General features: G+C 32.6%; 1 protein-coding gene across 2 annotated transcripts; it reads right to left on the minus strand.

Annotated features, from left to right (window-relative positions):
- Positions 1–1,002: 1,002 nt before the first annotated feature.
- On the minus strand, positions 1,003–25,523 carry LOC134721924 (zinc finger protein 341-like). 2 transcript variants are annotated; one of them, XM_063585230.1, is made up of 12 exons: positions 25,006–25,228; positions 23,887–23,967; positions 22,593–22,771; positions 21,738–21,878; positions 20,717–20,957; positions 19,485–19,741; positions 14,781–14,921; positions 13,979–14,113; positions 11,788–11,987; positions 10,984–11,144; positions 6,571–6,771; positions 1,003–5,108 (listed from the first exon to the last, which is right to left on the minus strand). In XM_063585230.1, exons 2-12 carry the CDS (start codon positions 23,960–23,962, stop codon positions 3,985–3,987), a joined length of 2,856 nt encoding a protein of 951 aa, XP_063441300.1. In that variant the 5' UTR covers positions 23,963–23,967; positions 25,006–25,228; the 3' UTR covers positions 1,003–3,984. The 2 variants fall into 2 exon arrangements, with proteins under 2 accessions (XP_063441300.1, XP_063441299.1); XM_063585229.1 differs by lacking the exon at positions 25,006–25,228 and adding an exon at positions 25,437–25,523 and having other exon boundaries at positions 1,004–5,108.

Below are 25,523 nucleotides of genomic sequence, written 5' to 3' on the forward strand. Positions count from 1 at the left end.
AAGTGTGCTGGTAAGAATAATAGACAATTTAGTAGTTGAACAATGGCTTGAAGACGAAATAAATCTATATTTGTAAGGGGTTTTGTGTAGCTTCGGAAGCCAATACATAGTTGGAACTTTCATTGTATTTGGCTCTGCTTGTAAAGCGGTGGCTAAAAGTTTATGTTTGTTACAGATTTCGTTTTCTGAAAATGGAGTCAGTTGGAATGTTGGTGAATTGGTGATTTCCTTTTTCAGAACCTCGATGTAAAATTTACGTCAAACAATTGAAGTTTATAGGCTCAGGTTTACGATTTTCAGTACTTGTCCATCTTCTGATTTCAAATGTTTGGCTTTGAGCATTCCTGATGAAGGTTCATCCAGAAAAGCGCTTCGGATGCAAAAAAATATTAAATGTGGTGTTTCCCATTTTTTACATTACTGGGTTGATACCTCTGCTGGTCCCCGGGGTTATCATCAGCTCAATACTCAGTGCTTCGGTACTGACATGATTTAACAAACTTTACTAAATTGTCCATTTATATTTAAAAATTATTATAAAACCAAGGTTTCAACTCCCTCAGGCTTTGTACGCAATAAATTATCAAACATGTTGTTTTCCATTTCAGGCAATTTATATAAATACACAACTTGAATGATTTTTTATGGAATATATAAAATACATAGTTCATCTTGTTTTCGAGTAGTAGATATATATTTTGTACTTTCACAATGTATTGGGGTAGAATGTTTCTAATGAAAAATACTTTAACTTATAAAGGTTTACTTTTACAAATGATGCCTTTGGATGGAGATTTGTTGTATTGGCACTCATACATCTTTTTATATCTTACTAATGAACATGAACACCAAAAGAGAATCACAATTACTAAAATCCAAAACATAATCTGTAGCAACTTTAATGCACCAAATAAATAGTAATGTGAATATGTCATAATGATGACTACAGACACAACCTTTTATTTTAATATGTTCAAATGTTTGGTATTTCCTATTAAATTTGACTCCTGTTAACCAAATGCAATACAAATATCTTAATTATAAGTTCATTAGCAAACTGAACATTTTCATACAAAGTCGGTCTTCTTTAATTATTATTTCTTCTAAAATATAAAAATGTGTCTATAATGCATTCATTTGAATTCATTTAATCTGTATATCAGATTACATTACAATATTTTAACAATCATTTTCTGTAAAATATAACAGGCATTGAAAACATATGCATTGTGTCTAACTATGAACCTCTTTTAAATTAAAATACAAAATTAACAATACAAAATAGATTTATTTTGCAATTTTTTTTAACCATATACAGTTGAAAACCAGATGCTCCGCAGGGCGTAGCTTTATACGACCGCAGAGGTTGAACCCTGAACGGTTGGGGCAAGTATGGACACAACATTCAGGCTGGATTCCGCTCTAAATTTGGATTGTGATTAAATAGTTGACACAGCATAGGTTTCTGACACAGAATGAATGTATTCAAATGAACTTAAAATTTTTGTTTTCTCTTAGAGCAACTCACTATGCTGTTGAATATTAATCCTCTCAAAAAAATGTTTGAAGAAATTTTCTTTTTATTTATGAAATTTCAAATGAGAAAAATTGAACCCAATTTCTAAATCACATCCCCCTTTCCCTTATTCAAAAACTAATTTCAATTAAAATATTCTAATGGAGTTTGCAACAATTACTACTCATTTAAATACATCATAAAATATTAAGATGTAAAAAAACTGCTTGTTATCAATGAATGGTAAAGATTATTTAAATTTATCAGTTGGTAGTAAAAAGTGAATATACATTGTATATTGTATATAACAAAGATTTAAGTTGATTCTGGACAAAGAAAGATAACTCCAATTAAAAAAAAATCTTGCAGATATTTCTTGCTTACTATACTGGACAAAGAAAGATAACTCTTAATTAAAAAAAATTTTGCTATTTCACAATATTGTGAAATTAGATATTTCTTGCCATTGCACAATACTGTGCAATTGAAAAGACTTGCTATTGCACAATACTTAATATAATAATTTTAGATCCTGATTTGGACCAACTTGAAAACTGGGCCCATAATCAAAAATCTAAGTACATGTTTAGATTCAGCATATCAAAGAGGCCCAAGAATTTAATTTTTGTTAAAATCAAACTTAGTTTAATTTTGGACCCTTTGCACTTTAATTTAGACCAATTTTAAAACTGGACCAAAAATTAAGAATCTACATACACAGTTAGATTTGGCATATCAAAGAACCCCAATTATTCAATTTTTGATGAAATCAAACAATGTTTAATTTTGGACCTCGATTTGGGCCAACTTGAAAACTGGGCCAATAATCAAAAATCTAAGTACATTTTTAGATTCAGCATATCAAAGAACCCCAAGGTTTCAATTTTTGTTAAAATCAAACTAAGTTTAATTTTGGACCCTTTGGACCTTAATGTAGACCAATTTGAAAACGGGACCAAAAATTAAGAAACTACATACACAGTTAGATTCGGCATATTAAAGAACCCCAATTATTCAATTTTGATGAAATCAAACAAAGTTTAATTTTTGGACCCTTTGGGCCCCTTTTTAACTGTTGGGACCAAAACTCCCAAAATCAATACCAACCTTCCTTTTTATAGTCATAAACCTTGTGTTTAAATTTCATAGATTTCTATTTACTTATACTAAAGTTATTGTGTGAAAACCAAGAATAATGCTTATTTGGGCCCTTTTTTGGCCCCTAATTCCTAAACTGTTGAAACCAAAACTCCCAAAAGCAATCCCAACCTTTCTTTTGTGGTCATAAACCTTGTGTCAAAATTTCATAGATTTCTATTAACTTAAACTAAAGTTATAGTGCGAAAACCAAGAAAATGCTTATTTGGGCCCTTCTTGGCCCCTAATTCCTAAAATGTTGGGACCAAAACTCCCAAAATCAATACCAGCCTTCCTTTTATGGTCATAAACCTTGTGTTAAAATTTCATAGATTTCTATTCACTTTTACTAAAGTTAGAGTGCGAAAACTAAAAGTATTCGGACGATGACGACGACGAAGACGCCGCCAACGTGATAGCAATATACGACGAAAATTTTTTCAAAATTTGCGGTCGTATAAAAACAGTTCAAGCTTTTCAATGCTGGTTTGGTGTTATCATAAGACTTACAAGAACATTTTATTGATATAAGCGTATATTAAACATTTGAATTGAAAATTTCATTAGAAAAATCCTGAATGGGTATCTAAGGCTATCCTCAAAGACAAAAATATTCAGGCATCTAAGGGCTATTCTCAAAGACAGAAATATTCAAATTTGTCAGGTCAGCAGTTTGTTTTCAACATATATTGTTAATATTTTAATCTTTGAAAAAATAACTCTTAAAGTTCTGATATCAACAGAATCATGTAAATATTTAACAAAATATAAAACTAACAAATGCACTCATACACATGCTGTCAAAATATTGGACCAAAGTTGGAAAATCCAAACAAATTTCATTAATGTGTTTTCATTTTTATTTGTGGGATACCAAATTTTTGTTAATTTCTTTTCCAAAGGGGCACCACAAATTGACAAATTTAAAGGTTGAATTTGCATACACTTATATGATGACTTTTGCAAAACCATTATATCCAGTTTGCACAAAAATACAATTTGTACTCAATCATTATTAAAATTGGTTAAGATATATATGGTAAATGCGATATTTCCTCCATACAATAAATTAATATATCAATTTATTAGAAATAAATAACTTAGTAGTATTGATACACAATTAAACTTATCTTAATTAGAATATTCCATTATCTATATTTCTTATAGCTAATTAAAACATAGCCAATCAGATGATATAAATTCAATATATCATTAAAACATCCCAGCTGTGTTCCTTAATGTAATTTGACTTTTACCCTACATCATTCTTTATTCATATAAATAAAAAAAAATTATTAATTCAAGTTTGACCTTATTTTCATTTGCTTTTCTTAATGATGAGCAGACTGAAGAATTTCTGCATGAGCTTTAAGTATACTCTCTGTCCCCTGAAGGACAGGGTCCCCTTCTGAGCCCACAAAATCTTCTAGTTGATTAACGTATGATTGTTGGTGATGCTGACCAGCTGATGAAACAACTATACCATTCTCCACCATAGCATCATTGTCATCTTGTAGCGTCACTTGAACTGGAACCAATTCTTCCACCGATATACAGGGCCCAACACCAGAAACCATGGCTCCATGCACCCCCATGCCACTCATAGCTGTTACTTGCAGTGGCAGTGCATCACCATCAGTGGCTCCTTCAACAGATGCCACATGTACTGGTAACATTGTTCCTCTCTGGGTTTCTATAATTGTTATTGGCATTGAGGCTACATTTGAAGATAACATTTGTGCTGTTGATGTTGGTAAAAGATGTGTCTGAAATTCTGATTGGCCCGCATGTGGATTCTGTATGTGAACTGTGACATATTGCTGATTCAGCAAATTTTCTGGTGGTATGACCTTGACACAGAAGTCCTGCTTATCCACAGAAGACACGTCGCCTTCCATTAATCTATCAGGTGGATTCATCTGCTGTTGAAAATCTTGTTCTGGTTTTAAACTGAAATCTGTTTCATGTGGTTGAATGATAATTCTACCTCTACTTGGTGTATTATGCATTTCAGCTTGATCCTGTTCATGAGCAGCTTCAGTGCTTTGAGATTCCTCTTCCGTGTTCTGATCATGACTGACTACAGTTCTATTTCTTCTTTTTCTAGTATTTATTTCCGATGCCTTATTTAAAGAATCTTTTGTTACTGTAATCATACGTTTCTTAGGCCTTCCAACTTTCCTTCTATTTCTATGTCTATAAACATATACACGTGTCTGACCTGGTTTTAATGGCTGACATTTGTGATCTTTGAATGTCTTTGGTCTCCAGAATCCCTTACCACATGACTCACACTTAAATTTGTAATCTGCAACGTGTCCACGTTCATGCTCCCTTAGATGTGGTCTACGACTAAATGTTTTTCCACAATCCTTACATTCAAAAGGTCTAACCCCACTATGTGTGATGATGTGGGCCTTTAACTTGTCAGGTCTGTTGAATTCCTTATCACAACCTTGAGATAAATAAGAAACTATCTTTAAAATTAGTATTGAAAAAAATTCTATATCAACATCAAAAGTGAATGTGATAAATAGTGGTTAATTACATATCAGTATCATATAAAGCAAATCATGAAATCCTGCAACATCATCAACACTGATGAATTGTTTGAGCGATACTAGTATTCTGACATAAATAACTAGACATTGTTACATTTAGATTCTACCACTGCATTGAGTGTGATACGATATTTATCCACTCAACAGTTAAATTTTCAAATTTAAATCGCGAGATTTGGTGGTGGAATCTGTTTCTCTAATTATGGTTTTCAAATAATACGCAGGCAAACTTATTGCTTCTTTCCGACTGATCTGCAAAAAGATGTGTTCTTTCTATGTGACTTCATCAGCTAGCATGGTCGCCTTTTTTCATGTCACAATTCAGAGAAAAACAAAAAATATTCGACATCATAATCGGATTTTAACCAATGAAGAACTGAGATCAAACGAACCACTCTTAAATTTTTTATACAATGGGTGCAGAAAGGGATAAACTGACAAAGAATTAGAGAAAATTAATTACACTAAAATATAACAAGAGTGCACACGCTGAAATGTCTCGCCTTCTTTACTAATCATAGATATTACGTTGATAGTCCTAAGTATAAAGCTTTTATAAAAACTGTCAAATAAACTTAACATTAACCAAGATAACTGAGATGAAATACACATAGGAAACAACTTCTTCCGGTTTTGGGTCCCTTCAAAGTCAAAAATCAGCAAAAATCGTGAAATTCAGTATTTTTGGTCCAAATGACCTTCTGTAGACTGCTGAACCAAGATCAGATTCACTCCAACCTAACAACTGTTGGGGTCAATTTGTTCACTAGGGTCCACTCTACATGCAGGCTACAGCTGGATACCTTTACCAGCATCCCTGGGTCTTCTGGGTCAAGAGAAAGGATGAAAAATCGGCAAAATTGACGCTTTTTGCACTTGATGACCCACTTTGGGCAAATTCCCGCCCAACCCCGGCAGCCTCCTCACCCCGACCACCCCACCCCGTGATCACCTACATTAGATTTAAAGGAATCAATATGCTACAGCAACAGGGCTAAGCTCATTTGCATATAATTTGCATATTTTTGCAAATAAACAAAAAATAGACATTTTCTGAAAACAATTCCGCATGGTAAGGGTTAAGCTGTTGATGAAGAACTGGTTCACAAGGCACATGGACAAATAGATGGATGTCTATAATACATGTAGATGGACAGATGGATAGATTGACAGAAGTTGAGAGTTTGAGACACACCGTGGTAAAGACAGCATGATTCCTATATGAAAAACAAAAATTGATCGGGGGTTAAAAAATTACGCATTGAATACAGATTTCACAGATATTTCTACCTTGAATAGACTATTTGGACCTATTTTTATAATTGTGTCTTTTTTCTACTACAATATGTAACAAACCTGTATAACTTTTGAATGGACATTTAAACCTTTTAGCAGTATCATGTATGGTCATGTGACGTTTAAGTTTGTCTTTCCTGTTGAATGAAGCTCCACACTGCTGACAGGAGAAGGGTTTCTCCCCACTGTGGATCATTTGATGCATTTTAAGATAATGTTCTGCTTTAAACCTCTTCTGACAGATAGTACACTGGAACTGACCTAAAACATATTATGAGGCATGTGTTACATCAACCTGTTCAAAATTACCATTTATTACGTCAATCAGAGATTTCTTGTATGTTCATCCATCTTTTGTTTTGTATAATCAATGTTATATCACGAGAATCTCTACAGGTGTCATGTGGAGAAAACACTACTGCTCAGCATTTTGTAGACTGTCATTTGCTGGTTTTTTTTGTTTTTCTTTTTGGTCATGGTGTTGCAGTGTTCTCCCCAGGATTTTTGGATAGCGCTGTGGTAAGCGCGTGATTTTCCACAATTCTCAGTAACTTTGTCGCGTCGCGCGGTTTGGTTTGTAATTGATTTTTTATGTGTTTTTCCTATATTATGCTATTGATGTTTTCTCCTGTAATGATGTCCTCATCATGCTCATGGAAGTTACCCTTTGTTTGCTAATGTTATTGTCTGGATATAGACATGATAGAAGAAAAGTTTTTTTCTCCATTGTAAATTCATATAATCCTCATATTATAATCTGTCTGTAAAACCCAAGGAGAAGTCTTTTCCATGGTGGGTCTATACCAGACTGCCTATGTGAAGATTTCTTATTACTAACAGGTGATGTTGCAGAACATGTAGGACCAACAATAAATTCATTGTCAGCTTCTGTGAGAAAGTTTTCAATGACAAGATTGGTATTTTTTACATTTACTTTTATAAACATTTCTAGCAAAGTGCAACTTTGCAATAAAAATGAGTATAGTATTTCAAAGGAAGAAATGAACTTGCCCTTTCAATAATATTCAAATGTTATCAAAGATTTGCTTAAAAAAAGGCTAAAATATTCCAATTATGAATTATGAATATAACATGTATGAAAGAAATCCTATAAAAATATTTTAAAGATTTTTTTATTTTGAAGGTAAATTACCAATCAAATACATTATATATGCCAATTGATGCAATTACCACCTTTAGAGGTTGTGTTTGATAATTCTATAAACATTTGAATACATGCCACCAGATAAGTTTGTCAAGATTTGACAATACTTCTTTTAGGTCTTTCCCTCCAAAATTATCTCCCTTACTGGCTGACATAACTTCCTGTGTACACTTATGGCCTTTTTAGCATTAAATACTATTCCTAATCCAAGCCATCCTCTGTTTACATTAAATTTAAAGCAATATTTAAATAATATATATTGATGATTGGTTGACAAATATCGTTATTTCTTATATATCTACACAAAATTCAGGTTCGACAGTTCCGTAGTATTGAAACGCGAAAAAGTTATGATATAATCGTAAATGGTTCAAGCAATGGTCGAGACCACGTTGTCAGAGAAGGGGGTAACACTTCCCTTATATTTTTTAGAAATTAACTTTTCAGCACCCGAGACATGCATTAAATGTCTCTGTCCATTCCTTTCATAAGTTTCGGTATCTTTTAAAAGCGAAAAACTCGAGGAAGGAAAGGTTAATTTGGCAGTAAAAGCTTTGCAAATGGCGCCATTTTGATCATTTATTGAACTGTTACCTACGATATTTGACATTTATGGGTGAATTAAAGATCTATCGGATAAATAAACCAGTTGATCACGTGATCGGAATGTGTACAAAATAATACAGGATGTTTAAAATTCAAAAACAATAGCGCTGATTTTTGATTGGATAGCGCCGCGGTGAATTCAAATAGCGCTGAACATCGCGGCGCTAAAACGGCCTGGGGAGAACACTGCGTTGTATGTTTTAAAATTCTTGATCTTTGACCTTTTTGAGAAAATGTTTACTTGCGATTGATACTGCAAATAACATTTACTGCCTAATTGATTAGAAGATAGTGAGAAATGTTCTCCATTTGAACAATTACATAGGCAACATTTATTCTTTTCCAAATCTTGCCCATTTACTATAGACAAAATGGTATAGCTCACAAGTCAAACTATGTCTTATATTGGAAGTGAAAATTCAAGGTCAATATTTTACCTTCTGATCCATGAGATGAGAAATGCTGTCAGACAGGGATATCTCTCACAAGTAAAAAAAAATATGTAAAAATAAGAATTCAGGTCACCTCTGCTGGTGGACTATTAGTCTATTAGTCCCCAAGGGTATCACCAGCCCAGTAACCAGCACTTCCGTACTGGCATGAAAGTATGGATTTTTTTGTGTTATTAAAATTTACTGTTACAAAATATTAGAAATTATTATAAATTAAGGAATGTATCTCCCTCATCAGGCCTGGGGCCATTACATTGCAATGTAATGCATTACATTACAATTACTTTGTGATTCTTCCATTACAATTACAATTACAATTACTTTTTTTCTCACATGTAATGCATTACATTACAATTACTTTGCCTGTGTAATGCATTACATTACACATTACTTTTTCAATATAAAAACAAAAAGCATTTCAAAAACAGAGGTATATGTACATATGCATACAGTGTTAGGTACATAGACTTCAAATACTGGTTAATTAATATGTCCATTGCACTTTATCATCATAAGTGGTTTAAATGTGATGCCATTAAGAGAACAGCTATCAGTTCTTTTTTCACCTTTCCGGCAATACTTAAAAGCCTTTCTACAGGAGCTTATGTGTGGGAAATGGCTAAATACTTGATAGCTGTATTAACCAAAGAAGAAAGGCACACTGAATTTGACTTCCATTATTCCAGTGCATTGATTGAAATTTCTTCACATGGCTCAGACAAGTAGATGTCAACATCATGTACTGCACCGTAACTGTGTCTTTACCTTTGATTGAGTAATAGGAGGCATGAAACTGAAAAAATCACTTTCAAGTTTCTTAGGTGGTGGTAAAAAATAAATAAATTATCATATAATTTTGTTTCTACCATTGATCACTTAATCATTAAGACATCATTAATGATTTCAAAGGGATATAATAAATGTGTCATTAAAGGATTATCTTGTTAAATGCCTAAGGGTTCTGTGAGGACAAACATAAGTTGAGAAGATTTGAGTGCAATAAAAGCATTGTGATATTAATTAGGTGAAATAACAACACAGGCAGGACCCAACCCACAGTTTGGTTTAAAAATGTTGTTTGATATATTCAATATTTCATTAAAATACATGTAAGGTGTGTATAGAATTATTATTATTTTTTTCATTGATCTATATAGTTTTGTTTGATAATTTTTTTTTTAAAGATTTTTCATAGACCACCAAACACCAAATTATTCCCATATCATATTAAACAAATATCAGAAACCAAGATCAAAGACTTGATATTTTTTACCATTTTATATTTCTTACCTTAATGTGTGTTTTAAAGATTGATGTAATTTATTTAATACAGTAATTAACTGTGACAAAAATTAATTTTATTCCATACTTTCTTTTGTTTTTGTTTATATTTGATTTTTATGATACAATGTTCTTCAATTTTATCTATTTTACCAATTTGTAATGAAAAGTAATGTACTGTAATGGAGGCATTACATCAATTTTTAACTAAAGTAATCATTACATTACATGTAATTGTAATGCAGAAAATGTGCATTACAAATTACTTTGCATTACATGCAAAAAATGTAATATTACAATGCATTACAATTACAAATTACCATTACCCCAGGCCTGTCCCTCATGCAAAGCTCTGATTCCTTTCAAGGATTTGGCTATACTTTTGGACCTTTTGGATTATAGCTCTTCATCTTTTATATAAGCTTTGGATTTCAAATATTTTGGCCACGAGCATAACTGGAGAGACATGTATTGTCCAAATGCACATCTAGTGCACGAAAATTGGTACCGTTAATTTAATTACCTTCAGATCCATGGAAACAGTAAATGTCGCCAGAGATATTTCTCTCAAGTGAAGACTTTTTCACAATAAGACTTATTGTCAATAGCTTACCTTCAGATTCATGAGATGGTATATGCCACCTGAGATATCTCTCACAAGTGAAGAGGTTTTCACAATAAGACTTACGGTCAATAGCTTACCTTCAGTTCCATGAGATGGTAAATGCCGCCTGAGATATCTCTCACAAGTAAAGACTTTTTCACGATAAGACTTATGGTCAATAGCTTACCTTCAGATCCATGACATGGTAAAAGCCACCAGAAATATCTCTCACAAGTGAAGACTTTTTTACAATAAGACTTACGGTCAATAGCTTACCTTCAGATCCATGAGATGGTAAATGCCGCCAGAAATATCTCTCACAAGTGAAGACTTTTTCACAATAAGACTTATGGTCAATAGCTTACCTTCAGATCCATGAGATGGTAAATGCCGTCTGAGATATCTCTCACAAGTGAAGACTTTTTCACAATAAGGACAGGGATGAGAGTGTGAGGAAGTAGCCATGTGATGTTCTAATGCCTCGGGGGAAGAATATTTGTTCATGCACTTGGTACACTGGAAATGTCTGCAAAGAAAAAACTCAAAAGTTAAAACATTGAATATATTTCAGTTGGATTGCAGTCATATTCTGCATTGAAATGCTTTATTTCTCATATTTTATAAAGTGTCCGAATTAAGGGAAAAAACTGCCCTAATATTTCTTAAATTCTTCAAAAATAATTCCTAATGTGGCAAGATGCAAATTTTTTCACCCAAATTAAACTTGAACTTCAATTTAACTATTAAATCTATTGAAATATCAATTGTTCACATGTTCTGATTTTGATATTGGAGATTTCCACAACATATATCTATATATAATATTGCCAACAAAATGTGCATCCAATATATATTTCTAACAATAAATTATCATAACTTTGATGTGGATAAAGTGATCGAAAAAATAATATAATGTTTTTAGTGATCCAAACATTCTATCAAAATGTCAATCAAGTTTAAAAAGAAGTTCTCTCTTTATCTCCTTCTGATGAAATTATTTGTCCCTTGTGTCTTTTAGAAGTTGAAGATGAATTTCACCTCATAAAAAAATGTACAAAACTTAACAAACTAGAGAATACTATTTTCTAAAATTAGAGAATAGTTTCCTTTTTCAAATGCATATATGTGTTGTGAAAATAATACAAACAACAAACAATAAATATACAAACCTTGGACCCGGTTTAACTGGATGATTTGGATATAAGCTGTGTGTGTATTGGTGTACACCAAGTTCATAAAGTGATGAGAAGAATTTATTACACATGTGACATCTGTATTGTAGTTCATTCTCATGTGATTTAACATGCTGTAGAAAGGCATCTAAATCTTTAAAGCTGAGACTGCAGTCTTTCTGTACACATTTGTACACCTATAGAAAAAAATAAATCAGATGTAGTATACAATAAAAGTTCACCTCTTCCCAAAACATGGTGGGTTGACGCTAAGCCTTGTAGAAATATCAAAACAGTTAGGGTTTTTACATAAAAAAGGCTGTTGGTTTTCTTGTTTAAATTGTTTAACTATGAGGTATGGGCTTCGCTAATTGTTGAAGGCTGTATGGTGACCTGTAGTTGTTAATTTCTGTGTCATTTAAAGTCTTGTCGAGAGTTGTCTTATTGCCAATTTAATTATTATACCACATCTTCTTTTTTTATATTTAGAAGTATAATCTACCTCCAGAGACTTTTAAAATATAGGTCACTTTGTGTCTGAGAAATTAACTTGATACATTAAAAGTGAATTTCACTTATAAAGTGCAAAATATATGGGATATCCCAATGATCTTCTTTTAAATGGCTTTAATAGTCCCTTAAATGCATGCCTACCCATTTATAAAAACTATTGGTCCTTTGATTAATATGACGACTAAATTTGAAGAAGTCAAGATTGAAAACAATTTTACAGCAGTGCTGGTCATATGTCAATTATCTTGAGGCACACGGCCAGTCTCTTTATGTTTGCATAACTCTGCAAGCTACATATTTTGAATTGAATTGAGATACATGTTATGTATGTACACAATATGAAAAATTAACAGCACTAAATATTAACTTTGATATTTTTTAAGTATACAAAATGATCGATAAATTTTTTTGTAAATACTTATCAAACTAGATACCATTGAGATGGGAGCCATCTCTGTGGGCCCCGCTGTCAATAACGTGGGGTAAATAAGTTGTATGAATAATCTGATATGAAGCATTATTTGAAGTTATTACATAGTCTCATGTGTAATTTTATTATAAGATTTTAAGTTAAAACTGATAAATATTCTCAACTTACTTTCATAGTATAATAGTGATATGACTGCATGATGTGAACTCATTGTTGACTACTCTAAGGTGACTTCTGGATATATGCATTGATGTTTGAACAATATGTTTAAAGGTGCTGCCCAATTGATATTTGTCACATATTTTTAGATATATTATGACCCACAAAGTATAAAGTATGAAATATCAACGGTTCTCGAGAGGTAGAGCGGACACAATTTGTTAAGAACAACGAACGGATGGACAGACCGACAGACTGACCTTTGACCTAGGTTGCATACATTATGACACAATCTCTGGTGTTGGTTAATATAAATGTTAAGTTGAAAATGTTTGTCAGGTATAAAGTATGAAATAATAACAACTGTCCTCTCAAAATATAGTGTGGATCAAATTTGTTAGCGACGGACAGACCAACAGACAGACAGACCTTTGACCTAGGAAGTTTTACATACATCATGACACACCCTCTGGTGTTGGTTAAAATGAATGTCAAGTATAAACTTTGAAATCATAACGGTTCTCAAGATATAGAGCCGACACAATCTTCACCACAGGACACATGGTTGTCAACTGAAACCAAAGTTTTTTTACCTTGACCTTTGACCTAGGAAGTTGTACATACATCATGACACACCCTCTGGTGGTGGTTAAAATGGATGTCAAGTAAAAACTTTGAAATCATAACGGTTATCTAGATATGGAGCGGACACAAAGTTGTACATACATCATGACACACCCTCTGGTGTTGGTTAAAATGAATGTCAAGTATAAACTTTGAAATCATAACGGTTCTCAAGATATAGAGTGGACACGATCTTCACCACAGGACACATGGTTGTCAACTGAAACCAAAGTTTTTTTACCTTGACCTTTGACCTAGGAAGTTGTACATACATGATGACACGCCCTCTGGTGGTGGTTAATAAACATGTAAAGTATAAAGTATGAAATCATAATGGTTCTCTAGATATGGAGCGGACACAAAGTTAAAGTGTTACTGATGGACGGACGGACAGACTGATCACTATATATGACCCGCCTAAAGGCGGGCCCTAATTGAATATTAGGTATTTCCTTTCTTTACCTGTTCACTTTTATGTTTAATCATATGTGTCTTTAACTGGAAGTAAGATTTGAACTTCTCGTTACAGTATTGGCATATGTATGAATTATCTATCACCAAAATGTTCTTTTTGTCTCCCTTTTCAAAATGCTCAATCTGAAATAAAAGGCACATGAATAATCTCTGGTTCTGAACCTAATATGAAAAAAAATATCAAGTTTTAGGTAATTATACAAAAGTACCAATTCTTTTAATGAGATTAACATTTAGACAAACTATTTAGATAGATCTGCTACAAAAATCAAGGCTATTCATAGTTTTTAAATCTTGTCCTACATCAGAGCTTTTCCAGAATTAATTGTATGGGGGAAGGAAGGCAAGTTTATTAAAATTTGATGGGGTGTGGTTTTTCAGAAAGATTGCTTTAACATTCAAAACAATATATCCAATTTAATATATGTATGCATGAAGGGGTCAAATAAAAAGTGCCTTCTTTCCCCCCCCCCCCTTTTGTTTGATTTTTTTTTTTTGTTAAAATCAATCTTATTACTGTGACTTCATTTTTTTTGTGGGTATCAATTTTTGTGGATTGAGGAAAGCCAGCATTTTCGCAGATATATCTGATTTCATGGTTTTGCCAATCTGCCAGCTGATCGAAAATGTGTTATTCGTTGAACATATGAATTTGTGGTTCACTTATACCCTCGAAAAACCAAGGAAACTGGTATCCAACAAAAAATAATGAATCCACAGTACTTTTTATTACTAATTCTTCTAACCTCTTCAACTTATAACCACCTATTAACAAATCATAAAAGCTTACCATGTGATTGTCCTGAAGATCTTCTGGTTCTACCTCCGAGGTTGGAGGTGGAGGAGGCGGTTCTTCTACTGGAACCTCTATCTGTGATACCTGAGTTGGTGACTGCTGAGGTAAGGTGGAACCAGCACCTGTTGGCCAAACCTTGGAAAAACAAAAAGATTTTAAATAATAAATACTGTAAATTCATTTAATTTATGTTGTTTGGACAAATCTAAAGTGTGCATACACGCTTGTAGAAAATTTGTACTTAAATAAATATAGAAATTTGTGGCTAACCTGTATCCACGAGATATATATTTATATACATCAAGGAATATTCATACAGTCCTGTGTTTCAATTTCTAGGAACCTATAAAATTTGAGCTAAACAAACTACAATGTAGATAGCTTCTTTTATTTATAAATGAATTTTAACCAAAGGCACATTAACCCAGATCACTTTATTTGACCATTATTTTTGAATGCACACAGGCGTATACCCGCAATCTACTACTATCAACTAACACTTCTCAGTTCAAATAAATTATACATGTATCTTCTTCAACATAAGATTTGTACTGCTTTGTTCAGGACACTTTATTGAACTTATCCATGTTCAACTTTATAAGAATTCTGAGCAAAGACCAATTTGAGTACAAAGGCATGTCCAAGTACAACAGATAAGTATGACGTACCTTGTGTTAACATGTGTTTTTTTTACATTAGATTTCTGACCAAAGGGAGGTCCAAGTTCAAAAGATTTGTATAACATACCTTGTGTGTTGACATGTCTTTTTTTAAATTAGATTTTTGACCAAAGGTATGTCAAAGTTCAACAGATTTGTATCACATACCTTATGTGTTGACATGTCTTTTTTTACATAAGATTTCTGAGCAAAGGCATGTCAAAGGACAACAGATTTGTATGACATATCTTGTGTGTTTACATGTGGTCTTTTAAATTAGATTTTTTACCAAAGGTATGTCAAAGTTCAACAGATTTGTATGACATACCTTATGTGATGACATGTCTTTCTTTACGATAGATTTCTTAGCAAAGGTATGTCAAAGTTCAATGGATTTGTATAACATACCTTATGTGATGACATGTCTTTTTTTAACATTAGATTTTTTAAGCACAGGCATGTTAAAGTACAACAGATTTGTATGACATACCTTGTTGGTTGAAATGTGTTTTTTTTAAAATAAGATTACTGAGCTAAGACATGTCCAAGCATGACTGAATTGTACATGTTGTATTAGATACCTTGTGTTTGGATATGTGTTTTTTACATTAAATTTCTCTGCAAAGGCCCTTTTAACATTTTTAAAGGTGGCTCGGGACTATTGACTGCGCATAAATTTACGCATGAACTATTTGTCGTAAATTCGATATAATTTTTATAGGACCGCAAAATTTGAAAAAAATTTCGTCGTATATTGCTATCACGTTGGCGTCGTTGTCTGCGTTGTCGTCGTCGTCCGAATACTTTTAGTTTTCGCACTCTTACTTTAGTAAAAGTGAATAGAAATCTATGAAATTTTAACACAAGGTTTATGACCACAAAAGGAAGGTTGGTATTGATTTTGGGAGTTTTGGTCCCAACATTTTAGGAATTAGGGGCCAAAAAGGGCCCAAATAAGCATTTTCTTGGTTTTCGCACTATAACTTTAGTTTAAGTTAAAAGAAATCTATGAAATTTTGACACAAGGTTTATGACTACAAAAGAAAGGTTGAGATTGATTTTGGGAGTTTTGGTTTCAACAGTTTAGGATTTAGGGGCCAAAAAAGGGCCCAAATAAGCATTATTCTTGGTTTTCGCACAATAACTTTAGTTTAAGAAAATAGAAATCAATGAAATTTAAACACAATATTTATGACCACAAAAGGAAGGTTGGTATTGATTTTGGGAGTTTAGGTCCCCACAGTTTAGGAATTAGGGGCCAAAAAGGGACCCAAATAAGCATTTTTCTTGGTTTTCGCACCATACATTAGTATAAGTAAATAGAAATCTATGAAATTTAAACACAAGGTTTATGACCATAAAAAGAAGGTTGGTATTGATTTTGGGAGTTTTGGTCCCAACAGTTTAGGAATAAGGGGCTCAAAGGGTCAAAAATTAAACTTTGTTTGATTTCATCAAAATTGAATAATTGGGGTTCTTTGATATGCCGAATTGAACTGTGTATGTAGATTCTTAACTTTTGGTCCCGTTTTCCAATTGGTCTACATTAAGGTCCAAAGGGTCCAAAATTAAACTTAGTTTGATTTTGACAAAAAATGAATCGGTTGGGTTCTTTGATATGCTGAATCTAAAAATGTACTTAGATTCTTGATTATTGGCCCAGTTTTCAAGTTGGTCCAAATCGGGGTCCAAAATTAAACTTTGTTTGATTTCATCAAAAATTGAATAAATGGGGTTCTTTGATATGCCAAATCTAACTGTGTATGTAGATTCTTCATTTTTGATCCTGTTTTCAAATTGGTCTACATTAAAGTCCAAAGGGTCCAAAATTAAACTTAGTTTGTTTTTAACAAAAATTGAAATCTTGGGGTTCTTTGATATGCTGAATCCAAACATGTACTTAGATTTTTGATTATGGGCCCAGTTTTCAAGTTGGTCCAAATCAGGATCTAAAATTATTATATTAAGTCTTTTCAATTGCACAATATTGTGAAATAGCAAATTTTTTTTTAATTAGAGTTATCTTTCTTTGTCCAGAATAGTAAGCAAGAAATATCTAATTGCAAAATATTGTGCAATAGCAAGATTTTTTTTTAATTGGAGTTATCTTTCTTTGTCCAGAATCAACTTAAATCTTTGTTATATACAATATACAATGTATATCAACTTTTTACTACCAACTGATAAATTAAAATAATCTTTACCATTCAGTGATAACAAGCAGATTTTTTTACATCTTAACCCTTTCAACGCTATACACGGCATATGCCGCGATGACATACGCCGTCCGCCACTGCTATTTGCGGCATATGCCGCGATGGACAACAGATTTTTCGTAAGGACTCTTAAACCATTCGGTTTTCATTCGGGTCCTCTCTAATTTTTCCTTGTATGAATCGAGGATATACAAGGTCTCATTTGCGCTTGAAATCCCGGCAATTTTTATTGTAAAATCATGCAGTAGAAGGATAATTGAAGGAAAATAAAAACAAATATTTTGACAAATGCAAATGGCGGAAATCGGAAACGAAGCTGTAAATATGGAAATATTTCAGCATTTCTATGGGGAAACTTACAACGAGGATTAATTAAAAGGTTTCTTGTTACCTCAACGTGTTTATTACATTCAATTTGTGTGGGAAATATGATTTGATCGATCATTACGAGACGTAGAAAAAGGGGGGAAAACGGAGGTTGACTGAATATTTTGAGAACGGAGCCACTGATTTGTGCCACGATTACATAATCCGTTGTGTATGGTGCAATGCGCTACGAAATCCAGCAATTGATGTCTTCTTTATTATATGGCAGATAAAACAACAAAATAGATGAAGACTAAAAGTAGTTTTTATTCAAAATTCAACACAAATGTAATAAATTACACCTTTTACCTGTTAATTACCTGAAAATGCAGGTAACCTGATAAAAATTTTACTGAAATAACTGCCTAACATTACAGTTCATACTCTCCTGAGCATTTTTCATGCAATAACTTTCTCTGTATCTCTTATAATAAAAAAGATACAGCAGTCTGAAATGGAATATACTGTTCTAATGAATGAACACACAAAAAATGCAGCAGCAGCAACCATTTTTCTATTTTTTTGTGTAGCGTTGAAAGGGTTAATATTTTATGATGTATTTAAATGAGTAGTTATTGTTGCAAACTCCATTAGACATTTTAATTGAGATTAGTTTTGGAATAAGGGAAAGGGGGATGTGATTGAAAAAATTGGGTTCAATTTTTCTCATTTGAAATTTCATAAATAAAAAGAACATTTCTTCAAACATTTTTTTGAGAGGATTAATATTCAACAGCATAGTGAATTGCTCTAAGAGAAAACAAAAATTTTAAGTTCATTAGAACACATTCATTCTGTGTCAGAAACCTATGCTGTGTCAACTATTTAATCACAATCCAAATTTAGAGCTGAATCCAGCTTGAATGTTGTGTCCATACTTGCCCCAACCATTCAGGGTTCAACCTCTGCGGTCACATAAAGCTACGCCCTGCGGAGCATCTGGTTTTAAATATTTTGATTGATTACAAATGTTTAATCATTGTAGTTATGTGACTACTGGAATATTTTCGTTATTATCCGTATTTGTTGAAGGGTTAAAATAACCTTTCACCCATTTTCACCATTTTCCCGTCAAAATTTGGGTTTTAAGGCAAATTTTTTTTTCCCTTATCAGTGACCTTTGTTTTTTCTTGACGCACTCTTTGAAGCTACATTCCAGCTTTGCATATTACAGTTTTTGACCAATTGTCATAGAACGTTTTTTTTATATTCCGATAAAAATATGTCAACACCTCTATTTTCCATATCATTTTATTGAATAATGGTCCCTTTTACATACCTGTTTAAAAGGAAAGTTTTGAGCTTAATTGGTCCATGACCCCCTATTCTTTTTTCGACCAATTTGAAGCATTTTCTTTAAAGAATAAAATCACCAAAAACACGGCACTTCTGATAGAAACTTAGAATAGGCCCGAGCCACCTTAAGTACAAATACAATTACAGATTTGAAAGCATACCTTATGTGTTGACATGTGTTTTTTAACATTAGATTTCTGAGCAAAGGCACGTCCACACACAATACATTGAAATGGTTTCTCTCCTGTGTGTGCTCTAATGTGTTGTTGTAAATCAAAGTTTTTAGCAAATGCTTTGTCACAGTACTGGCATCGTAACTTTTTCTTCTCTTCAGTTTCGCCAGGTTTTTTTCTCCTTAAAATAGCTGGATCTTCATTAGAGGCAGCATTAACCATACTAGCTTGTGCTGATTTCCTACCTGAAATTTATACATTAATGTCAAAATTAGTAATTTTTAATGCAACTAAGACACTTCTATTTAGACATGAAAGAAAAACCCTACATGGAATTTTATTTGTATGCTCAGGAAAGTCACCAATTTTTCGAACTACTTTTACATTTTTTGTTTTCAATGTTCACGTAGACAAATTGGAATCCAAAATATAGGTGCCTACAAAAAACCAATGAACGTTTTCTACAGCTACAGGTATACATGAAGCTTTATTTATCTAGGAACATGCTTTCATTGTTTGACCTTAGTTGTCACTGATTCAACTCTGAAGCAATTTCAAATGGTTTGGTTTGTGCTCTTTTCTATTTTTGAAGGTTGCATTTTGCCCTTCAAATGTCAAATTTTAGGAAACAGAAAAACTCTTTTTAATTGTTTCAAATCTGTCATCTTATGACCTATTCATCGCTTACAGCATAGGTTTTTCTCATTGCTGAAGGCTCTTTGTATGTATGATAACCTTTAGTCAGTCATATCCTACAGTCTGTGATTCTGGATAGTTTTCTCATATTTAATCATACCACATCTCCTTATATATTTGTTATTGGGTTGTTTTCTCATATATATGTTAACAATTATAATGGAACTTCTATGGAATAAAATTTTACTTTGCATTTTCAATTTTGATCTTTACCATGTTTTAAATATTTCAAACCTGTTTTTCAGTGGTTGTTGTTTGTTGATGTGGTTAATAAATGTTTCTCATTTCTTGTTTTTTATATGGATTCGTTGTTTTTTTTCCTTTGAATGGTTTTATAGCTTGTTGTTCAGTGTATGCCAAGAAGACCATACTTTGACCCATAATGATTTAGTTGTTACAAATTGTGACTTGGATTGTCTCGTAAGCAGTCATACCACATCTCCTTAGGTTTATTATAATTTTAAGTTTGCTCTTGTTTTTACAGAAGTACAGTAGTCTTAAGTAATCTGAATATTAGTACAAACCAGCTTTTGTTGGACTTGGTTTAGTCACAGTTTGTGTAATGGGTTTCTCTGGTAACGCAGTAAACATGACATTCTGTAGTGGAACCTGATTGGCTGTTACAGTACTTGTAAAGGCGGAGGTAGAAGGTAGTGTGGATGTGGTATTGAGGGCATTCAATATTGTCACATTAGAGGTCCGGGTGTTGAAGGATCCAACTTGTGACAACAGTGGCCCACTTGCTTGTAGTGCTGCACCTTGTTGCTGTGATAAATAAAATATAGGTTAGTCCCTTAAACATGTTAAAATAGATTTAAAATGATTTCAACAAATGAATGAGACCTACATGTAATCATGATCATAGAAAGTCTGTTTCGCACTCCTGGTGACCAACATGTTACAATTTATGCAATATATATATAACATATCGACCCTTGCATCTTTGCATCAAGCTGATATAATGCAAGAAGATCATTTGTGTTCAATGGAAACTGTGTGGACCAAAATGTTGTGCTGCTAGAGAGATATTTTGGTTATCTATTTTACATGTTATACTTTTCATGTTGATTAAAAAAGCTAAAATCATAAAATAAAAATGGTGAAATTGTGATTGATAGTTTCAATTGTTTTGAATTTTTCATACATTTTGTATTGCTGATCACTTTTCAGTGTTGCAAACTTTCACACTATGCATATTTAAAGCCATGTATTTTTTACAAACAAAAAAATAAATTTCCGTAAGTAAGGAGTGAATTACATGTAGATGACCCTGTGAACTTGCTTTCAAAAAAATGACACTGTACAGCAATGATACTCAACAATTTGCTGATGAACTGCCAAGAAGATTGCATAATTATGATCTGTAAATGATGATGTCTACAGTTCATTGTAACCTTATCATGCTTTAATATAAAATATTTGACATATATATATATATATATATTAAATACAAATTTCCCTATTTCTATAAAACAATATTTTATTTATAAGACTACAATGTAGCAATGATATGTCACCAATTGAAAATAGCTCAGTATAACTTACAAGTTGTATTGTAGATGCTCCTAGGGTCTGGTCGACACTGGCAAATGACATAAGTTCATCAGTTAACACCATGTTCTGTGTGAGTGGAGATTGGGATACAGTAGCATAGGCAGGCAGGGTACCAGCTTGTGAGAATGGAGCCTACAATATAATAAAGAAAACATCAGTTAACATGGTTAACAACTTAACACCATATCAAGCATATGTTCTGTTTAAATGGTGACACATAGTAATATGCAGGAGTTCTGGCAGCTTGTAATGATGGAACCTTGAATATAAATACATAATCATCAGAAAACACCATGTTCTGGGTTAGGGAAGATAATGGCAATGTGGAATAGTTAACAAACGAAGTCAGGCGGAATATATATGGATAGTAGTCATGTTCTTTATAAGGTGAGATACATGAGGTACAATGTAGTAGCATAAGTATGTGTTCTAGGATGTCTTTCTGTTCATGCAATCTATGACAAGAATTTGATTGCCCCCTTGCATTAGTCACATGTTTTATGACATGGATTTGATTGCCTCTTTGGTCAAGTGTTCTATGGCATGGATATCAATTTGACTGTCCACTTGTCCCTTGCTTGATCATATGTGTTCTATGGAATAGTTTGATTTGACTGATCCCTTGATCATGTGTTTTTGACATGGATTTGATTGTCCCATATCTGTTACTTGTAGTGTTCCGTAGAAAATGAATGTCTCCCATATAATTCTGGCAACCTGAAATATAATTAAACAAAATGCATGCAAGTTAAGATAACTTACGCAAACAGGGAGTCTTACAAACTTGAACACTAATTGTGGTGCTCTGTAAACAGTCTGTTGTTTTAAATTCTGGATTATACAAACCTGCATGAGTTGTGGAGCTCTGTTAACTGCTTGCAGTAATGAGTTGTGATTGATAACATTCTGGCTTGCACTAAGTTGTCTTTGTAGTACACATCTAGATTGTTTATGATTGATGAAGGCTCCCAGTGTAGTAAACTGTCTTTTACATTTACCACATTGAAAAACATCCTCTTCTTCTCCTGTAAGCCAAAGTTAAAATATAATCTAATTTAAATTACTTCAATTTTTGGTAAATCAAAATATCAAATTACCAGATTGGGTAATGATAAATTGTAACATAGTTATTTAGTTTATCAAATTATCAATGACCTCAAGTTTTAAGATGAAAAAAAAAGAAACTAATTTAACTTTTAAAACATGAGATTTGTCATTTACTTGTCATCAAAATTAACCAATCTTATGTCTTTAATAAAGTGTTTTTCTTGCTCTCCTTAAAATTCTTTTCAATATCTATCAGTTTTCATACAGTAGTTTACTGAACTAGTATATATTTGTTTAGGGGCCAGCTGAAAGGACACCTCCGGGTGCAGGAATTTTCTGTCACATTTAAGACCTGTTGGTGACCTTCTGCTGTTGTTTTTTCTATGGTCGGGTTGTTGTCTCTTTGATACATTCCCCATTTTCATTCTCAATTTTATTTGGTATTTCTGGAACAAGCACAATGTACATATCTATAGGCCAAAGTGAAAATGACATACACCCTGAATCATGTTTATCATGTTCATGATCTTTATTAGTGAATAAAGAGAGTAGTCTCATAGTAAACAAATAATTATTATCAGCATCCATTTACAGCTGCCAGTGTGATTTTTTTTTCTTGTAGCTTTAACAGTAAATTGATGTTGTCTAGGACTAGTGTAGCTTATCTTTAACCTCAAAAGCTCATATACATTTTGTACCTGTATCAATGTTTTTTTCTTAAAATCATCCTACCCATATTTCATTTTAAGGCTCTGATAATGTTGGAATTTTTAAAAAAAGATATTGGTGACATTCACAACACATGCAACAGCTGAGTCGGTGTAGGGCATAGAAGGCTTATGTTCCCCTTTTGACGTCCACAATATATTTTTAAGTTGATGTTTCAACCAATTGAAACTAGTTTTTAGCATAAATACTTTTTTTTTTTTTAACCAAATATCAATTACTTTTTTTGGCCATTATGCCCCCTTTTTTTTAAATCTTGGATGGTCAGCACCACATATTGAGTGCAGACAGGTATGAAACCAGTTGTATATTAACATATAAATGGGCATGTTACTTGTAGTACATGTAAATGGTACTAACAACATACCTGTGGTCTGTATAGGCTCTGGTAAAGTTTGGGACTCCAACAATGACTGCACTGCTACCGCAGTCTGGCTGTCCATTCCAACTAAATCGTTGAATTAAAAGGAAAAAATTCTAAGTTACCACTTGGTGAAAAGATGCATCATCCATTTCAATTTAAAGAACTATAAAATTCTTAATTGTTGCAAATTTGTCTAATTCATGAGTAATTAAAGTGATAATGATTATAGACAAACTTGAAGTTTATCCACAAAACAATTTTTGCTAGCATTTGAAAAAAAATGTAGCTAGGCAGCAATCTTAAGTCATTGTAAGTTTCAAATTCTAAAACATTATTATTCTTAATATCTGTCTGAATTGTCTCTAAAATAACTGTGGATTTGCTCTGAACAACCAATAAATGGAATGCACAGATTAGTTTTAAGTGTAATGTAAATTTTTTAAAGTGTGTGATGAAAACTTTCACCTGAATTTCTGAAATTGTTGTGTGATTTTAAACTTTGGCAGAACATTTTGCTTTTTGAATGATTTAAAAAGGCTGAGTGTATTTTGATGGTTGCAATAGGCCACCAAGTGAATTCATGGTTTATATGGCCATGTTGAAAACGAGCATTTTGGATAGTCATATGGAAATAATATTCAGAAATTTATCCTATGCATGTTTTCAAGCAACTGTACTCTCAAATGACTCTTTAACATGTGTAATGAATTTTTCCTATTTTTTTCAAACCATTTGTTTCTCCATTATTAAAATATGCCCCTAACTGTGTAGCCATTATAGGATCAAAGAAAAAAAAGAATTCTTCCAAGTCTTCAAATTTATTTAAAAACAATGTAATGATGTACAAAAATGTACAAATCAAATGAAAAAAATAATTTGTCAGTCTTCAGAGACCAATCCAACAAACCAACAAACACAGATAACTTTCTGTGAAAATTTATCGAAATCAGCATTTTTGGATCTTTTTTGTGAACACTTTTATTTTCAATTTTTTTCTCAAATGAACAGATAAATGTTTAATTTTTTATAAGAAAAAGTTGTCAAAAGTTTGAAATATAAAATAATACTCTATTTGGCTATTAGATATTTCATATTATGATATGGATCTCTTTCTAATTTCACCATAAAACAATGTCAAGTGAGTAGCGCAATATTTATGAATGACAAGTTTCAGAGTGACAGTTCAGAAACGTGAGATTGTTGTGAGCCGTTCCAACATTTTGATCAACACCCGTTTGTGTGAAACTTGGGCGGGTCATCGCTTCGCTTGCTTTAGGGAACAAATATATGACAAATGGATGAAATATCATACAGCAGTGTAGAACATAATTAAAATTGCTATGTTCCGGTCAAGATAACTTGATAGTCTGCGAGTGAGGGTAATAAATAATTTTCAAAACACCGATTTTACAAGAAAGACAAGATGGCGGAACATAACGATGGAAGAGCACAGCAAGAATCTTGTTCTTCTGATTGTCGTTGAAATAAACATATGTTTTTGATTATGGACGATCATTTGAATTATATAATGGTTATAAATTCGATCGTAGTACCTGTGAACGTTTCTAGAAATGCATGAGCCATTTTTCATAATAATCTGCAAACTTCAGTATGCAAATTAGGCGGAAACGTCTAACATT

The sequence above is a fragment of the Mytilus trossulus genome, chromosome 6 (genome assembly GCF_036588685.1).
Source record: "Mytilus trossulus isolate FHL-02 chromosome 6, PNRI_Mtr1.1.1.hap1, whole genome shotgun sequence".
NCBI classification, from domain to species: domain Eukaryota; kingdom Metazoa; phylum Mollusca; class Bivalvia; order Mytilida; family Mytilidae; genus Mytilus; species Mytilus trossulus.

Excerpts from the sequence above, each read along its gene's own strand:
- LOC134721924 (XM_063585229.1), bottom strand. The coding sequence starts at position 25,467 with ATGGCTCATGCATTTCTAGAAACGTTCACAG. Across the intron at positions 14,114-14,780 it reads ATCTTCAGGACAATCACATG|ATTGAGCATTTTGAAAAGGG; the intron begins GTAAGCTTTTAT and ends CTTTTATTTCAG. Across the intron at positions 5,109-6,570 it reads TCCATTCAAAAGTTATACAG|GTTGTGATAAGGAATTCAAC; the intron begins GTTTGTTACATA and ends ATTTATCTCAAG.